At 41.6% G+C, this 6,232-nt stretch overlaps 1 protein-coding gene across 1 annotated transcript in view; it reads right to left on the reverse strand.

Annotated features, from left to right (window-relative positions):
* The window catches only part of HSD17B11 (hydroxysteroid (17-beta) dehydrogenase 11), a 50,063-nt gene that overhangs the window by 33,682 nt on the left and 10,149 nt on the right, over positions 1 to 6,232 (reverse strand). The window contains exons 2-3 of the mRNA XM_010833783.1: positions 4,592 to 4,699; positions 499 to 630 (exon numbers count right to left, since the gene is read on the reverse strand). Of these exons, the coding sequence (XP_010832085.1) occupies positions 499 to 630; positions 4,592 to 4,699 (240 nt within the window). The remainder of the gene's footprint in view (positions 1 to 498; positions 631 to 4,591; positions 4,700 to 6,232) is intronic.

The raw sequence follows: 6,232 nt of genomic DNA on the forward strand, positions 1-6,232 counted from the left end.
GTTGGAGAAGACTCTTGAGAGTCCCTTGGACTGCAAGGAGATCCAACCAGTCCATTCTGAAGGAGATCAGCCCTGGGATTTCTTTGAAAGGAATGATGCTAAAGCTGAAACTCCAGTACTTTGGCCACCTCGTGCGAAGAGTTGACTCACTGGAAAAGACGCTGATGCTGGGAGGGATTGGGGGCAGAAGGAGAAGGGGACGACAGAGGATGAGATGGCTGGATGACATCACTGACTCGATGGACGTGAGTCTGAGTGAACTCTGGGAGTTGGTGATGGACAGGGAGGCCTGGCGTGCTGCGATTCATGGGGTCGCAAAGAGTCGGACACAACTAAGCAACTGAACTGAACTGAACTGAACATAATATTATTCTCGGTATCTGGAGAAAATGTCAGTATTGGTTTGATTCAACCTTATGTCTGCTGAAAGCTTCACTTTAAACTTAATCCTTGGGTTACACAAAAGGGATTGTTTTTGGTAAAAGAAATCATACTTACCCAGAAATGTGCAAGGATATTAACTTCAAAAGTCTTTTCAATCTGAGGGTCTTGTGTAGAGAACAAGTCTGATGTGTAGACTACACCAGCGTTATTTACTAAAATACTAACATCTCCAACTTCTGCCTTCACCTTCAAACATAAAATTAAAATATTTACAACATGTAGAGGTCTGGGAATAGGTCTGCATGCAATGACTCTTAACGAAGTATAACTCTTTCTATTACGTGTGAAAAAAAAGTCGTTTTGTAACCTATGCGTCAAGTGGGGAAAAAGATTTTTTTTTAAGTACTTAATTTCAAAATGGCCCTGCCTGTAAGTCTAATAGGCAGAAATTTTCTTTTGCAATTCAGTCTTTTGACTTTGGTCTCTATTGATTAGAACCCAAGAGGCATTTGGCTAACAAAAACCTAACCAGTGACAGATAAACAACAATTCACAGAAGGGTGAGCACTTCAATGAGAATCTAATGCCGTCGATCTGATAGGAGGCGGAGTTCAGGTGGTCAAGCGAGCGATGGGGAGCAGCTGTAAATATAGATGAAGCTTCACTTGCTCAACCACTGCTCACCTCCTGTGCAGCCTGGTTCCTAACAGGTCATGGACCAGTACCCACCCCCTTCCCAGCAGCTGGGGGACTGAAGGAGAGGTGGAATGTAGCCCATTAAAGCCTTTCACTATGCAATGCATTTTACACGATTGCATTATTTATCCCACTGAAGTCTCACCATTCTATGAAGTAGTAACTCTTATATGCTCATTTTAAAGGTCAGAAACGTGAAACATAGAAGGGTTATTTCTTGCCCAAGGTCATGTGGATATCTAAGGTCACATGGAGATGAGACTCTCCCAGATGATCTAACTTCAGAGCCCAAGATAAGCCACTTCAGACAGAAAGGAAGTCGGAAGGAAGGCTGGTCAGCACATCAGGAGGACATGAGTGTGTCACTGCTGAACACTCAGCAGTCAGAAATGAATTTCATCAGGTTGTATGTAAATTACTGAGTGGTCAAGCTGAGTGGTCTGGCCCTTGACAAACACTTGTGTGTACCTGTATCCACATCTCTAGCACAATATAAAAACTGTTGTTCAGAATAATGCCCGTAAGTTATTGAGAAAAACGGACATTTTGTGTGGTTGAACTGATGAAGCTGCCATTATGCCTCCAAAGTAACAGGACTCACGATATAAATTCATGACTTCCCTTGTGGCTCGGACAGTAAAGAATCTGCCTAAAATGTAGGAGACACAGGTTTGATCCTTGGGTCAGAAAGATACCTTGGAAAAGGAAATGGCAACCCACCCCAGTATTCTCTCCTGGGAAATCCCACAGACAGAGGAGCCTGGCAGGCTATAGTCCATAGCATTGCCGAGTCAGACATGACCAAGCACACACACACACATCAGGGACAAGATATAAATTACTGTTTTATATTGCCAATGACACTCTTGACCTTATCTTCATCCTTGAGCTCCTCATCATCACATAATATCCCACCCTAATTTCTTAATAATATTTCTTAATAATATTTCTTAATAATAAAAGCAGGCTGAGAGTTTAATTGTTTAAGTTGCATAAAAACCAAAAGAGCTACATTAAAAAGCCTATGTCAAAATATCTGATAATCATATCTCCATTGTGTAAACTCTGCTTAAGTATATAGTTTATCTTGGAATAATTTTAGTAAAAACACAATAATTAAAACACATGGAATAGGTTCAAATAATAAAACTATCTTTTCCAGAAAGCCTTTGCCCAGGTAAGTCTGGAAATCAGTGTATTCCATTTTAGGTAACTAGTAAATCCCCTTAACAATGGCCAATAACAAAATTACATAGATAGTACTGGCGATTCTACTAATTGGTGATTCTATTAGATTGATGATTCTATTAATACTAACAACTATTCTTACAAAGTGGCTACTAAGTGCCAGGTACTTTTCTAAGAAGTCTGCATCATTAATCCAGTTAATCCTCATAACAACCCTATGAAGTAGATACTGCTGCGATCCCCATGTTGTAATTGAGAAAAGTTAGGCAGAGGAAAAAGAAAGAAAGACCTTATATATTTAAACTGTAAGTTTGTTGATTTTTAAAAAACCTTTTATATAATAAACTTCAGTATAATAAACACATCCATTTAAAGTGTATGATGAAGAAAAAAGGCACAGAGAGGTTAAGCAACTTGTTCAAAGTTGCACAGTTACTATTAATTGAAAGAGCATTCATCTGTATGAAGGAGAATCACTGTTACCTTAAGCAAAACAGTCATTGTTAAATGCAGATAAAATATCTGCATTTTTAACAAATGTTTAACAGATATTTAACAAAATGCAGATATTTCTTACCTACAGGCCTTGCTCTCACTGTACCTTTTTCTGGGAAAGCCATTTCCCATCACTTGCCTGGGTAAATTCTACTTATTCTTTTGACTTAGCTCAGGCATCACTAATAATAAAGAGGCATCCATTTGAAAGTAAAAATTAAAATCTAAAAATAGAAGTTGGGACTTCCCTGGCAGTCCAGTGGCTAAGACTCCTAGCTTTCAAAGCAGGGAGTACGGGTGTGCTCCCTGGTCGGGGAACTAAGATCCCACATGCCGCACAGTGTGCCCAATAAAAAAATGAAGAGAGAGTAAAAAGGTTCCCAAATCTAACATTTCCTAAACAAAGAGATTCTGAAGTCTAGTAGAATTGGATTCTTCATACTGTACTGAATCAGAGTATCTAGAGGTGAGGTCCAGGAATGTATATTTTAAAGAATTTTCCCAGGTCCAAATGACCTTTCTACCATTACAGTAATTAGTTAACAAGGATGTGCATAAATGCATTTGGCGTAAAACCCTAACATGTGTAGCACATCTTGGTTGTATATAGAAGAGGAAAATAACTTTCTAGCTTTCTAGAAAAAGGTTTGTTGTTGTTGTTCAGTCACTAAGTCATGTCCGACTCTGCAACCCCCATGGACTGCAGCACGCCAGACTTCCCTGTCCTCCACTATCTCCTGGAGTTTGCTCAAACTCATGACCATGGAGTTGGTGATGTCATCCAAGCATCTTGTGCTCTGTTGGCCCCTTCATCTTCTGCCCTCAATCTTTTCCAGCATCAGGGTCTTTTCAAATGAGTCGGCTCTTTGCATCTAGTGGCCAAAGTATTGGAGCTTCAGCTTCAGAGTCAGTCCTTTCAGTGAATATTCAGGGTGATTTCCTTTAGGATTGACTGGTTTGATCTCCTTGCAGTCCAAGGGACCCTCAAGAGTCTTCTCGATCACCACAGCTAGAAAGCATCAATTCTTCGGCACTCAGCCTTCTTTATGGTCCAACTCTCACATCTGTACGTGACTACTGGAAAAATCATAGCTCTGACTATGTTGGCAAAGTGATGTTTCTGCTTTTTAATAAGCTGTCTAGGTTTGTCATAGCTTTTTGTAGATTTACATATGATCAAAGCCTGATAAACAGTTCGGTTTATCCTAATTTACTAACCCAGTTCTTTGAGCTTCAGAAGATCCCGTCAGTGATTTTGCAGGTCATCAAAGATTCACCTGCAGCACAATTAGATGGGCAAAGTTTAAGTGTGGAGGGTGCTAAACATGCAGATTCCCGGGTTCAGCCCTTGGCCAACTACAAGAAAACCTCTGGTGTACATATTTTAAAAAATACTTATCTATTTGGCTGCATTTAGGCCTTGGTTGTGAAACCAGGCTTTTCTCTTGTTGCCTGCTGGCTCCAGACTGCACGGCTCAGTAGTTGCAGCGCCCTGGATTAGGTGCCTCACGACATGTGGGATCTTTGTTCCCCAACCAAGGATCTAACCCATGTCCCCTGCACTGCAAGGCAGATTCTCAACCACTGGGCCACCAGGGAAGTCCCCGGGGTGCATATTTATTTTTACCAAGTTCCCCGGAAAACTCCAGAACACACTACAGTCTGGGAGTCTCAGTTCCAGGTTCGGGGCCTGCCACTGGCTCGCTGGACAACCTTGGAGGAACCACAAAACTTCTGTTTACTTTGCCTACATCATAACTGCATCATCTCCCAAATCCTCCCCAGTTCTGGCATGATACGATTGGAACCAAATTTAAAGGAAGTTTACCTTCTTCGCAGAGCTGTAAATATCTTCTCGGTTACTACAGTCTACCACAAAGGTATGAGCATTCGCACCCAGTCTCTTGCATTCGGTGGCTGTTTCCTCAAGTCCATGCTGCAAAAAGCAACGAAGGGCAAGAAGAACAAGATAAATGACATGAGCAGATTATACACACAGCTGAAAACAGCTGAGGGTATTCAGATTCTCTGGTCTAGGACTGGACAAGAATTTAACTGATGTATTTTTGACAGGGATATAGGCACACTTCACTCTCTGTACTACAACTAGTTTCTCTTTATTTGGAACTGAATTGAAAGCAAGCTTTTAAAAGAAGACAAAAGTCTTAAAATACTGAGCGTGCATTCATGAATTTCACATACTCTTTTAAAGGTAATTTTTACTGGAGTATAGCTGCTTTACAGTGTTGTATCATACTCTGTGACTCTATGTATGTGTGTATGCCATGTTCATGCTAAGTCACTTCAGTCGTGTCCGACTCGTTGGGACCCCATGGACTGCAGCCTGCCAGGCTCTTCTGTCCATGGGATTCTCCAGGCAAGAATACTGGAGTGGGTTGCCATGCCCTCCTCCAGGGGATCCTCCTGACCCAGGGATTGAACCCTCATCTCCTATGTCTCCTGATTGGGAGGTGAGTTCTTCACCACTAGCACCAACTGGTAAGCCCTGTGTATTCTGTATCAGGCTTTAAAAAATGATATTGAGATTTCTTTCTATGTCACTAAAAACTATTCATGAATATCAACTTCTGGCTGCAAAATACATAAATAATAAGTTAACTACAGTTCATCCATTCATTCAGTCATCCATTCCTCCAACATTTCAATTGTCACTGTGCTTAGCAGAACCTGCAGACACACATATGAATGAGATAAAATCCAGATTTCAGCAAGCTCAGTTCAGTTCATTTCAGTCGCTCAGTCGTGTCCAACTCTTTGCGACCCCATGAATCGCAGCACGCCAGGCCTCCCTGTCCATCACAAACTCCCGGAGTTCACCCAAACCCATGTCATCGAGTCGATGATGCCATCCAACCATCTCATCCTCTGTCATCCCCTTCTCCTCCTGCCTTCAATCCTTCCCAGCATCAGGGTTTTTTCCAATGAGTCAACTCTTCACATGAGGTGGCCAAAGTACTGGAGTTTCAGCTTCAACATCAGTCCTTCCAAAGAAATCCCAGGGCTGATCTCCTTCAGAATGGACTGGTTGGATCTCCTTGCAGTCCAAGGGACTCTCAAGAGTCTTCTCCAACACCACAGCTCAAAAGCATCAATTCTTTGGCACTCAGCTTTCTTCACAGTCCAAATCTCACATCCATACGTGACCACTGGAAAAACCATAGCCTTGACTAGATGGACCTTTCTTGGCAAAGTAATGTTTCTGCTTTTGAATATGCTATCTAGGTTGGTCATAACTTTCCTTCTAAAGAGTAAACGTCTTTTAATTTCACGGCTGCAATCACCATCTGCAGTGATTTTGGAGCCCCCCAAAATAAAGTCTGCCACTGTTTCCACTGTTTCCCCATCTATTTCCCATGAAGTGATGGGACCAGATGCCACGATCTTCGTTTTCTGAATGTTGAGATTTAAGCCAACTTTTTCACTCCCCTCTTTCACTTTCATCAAGAGG

This window comes from Bison bison, unplaced genomic scaffold (assembly GCF_000754665.1).
Source record: "Bison bison bison isolate TAMUID 2011002044 unplaced genomic scaffold, Bison_UMD1.0 scf7180017863888, whole genome shotgun sequence".
In the NCBI taxonomy this organism is placed as follows: Eukaryota; Metazoa; Chordata; class Mammalia; order Artiodactyla; family Bovidae; genus Bison; species Bison bison.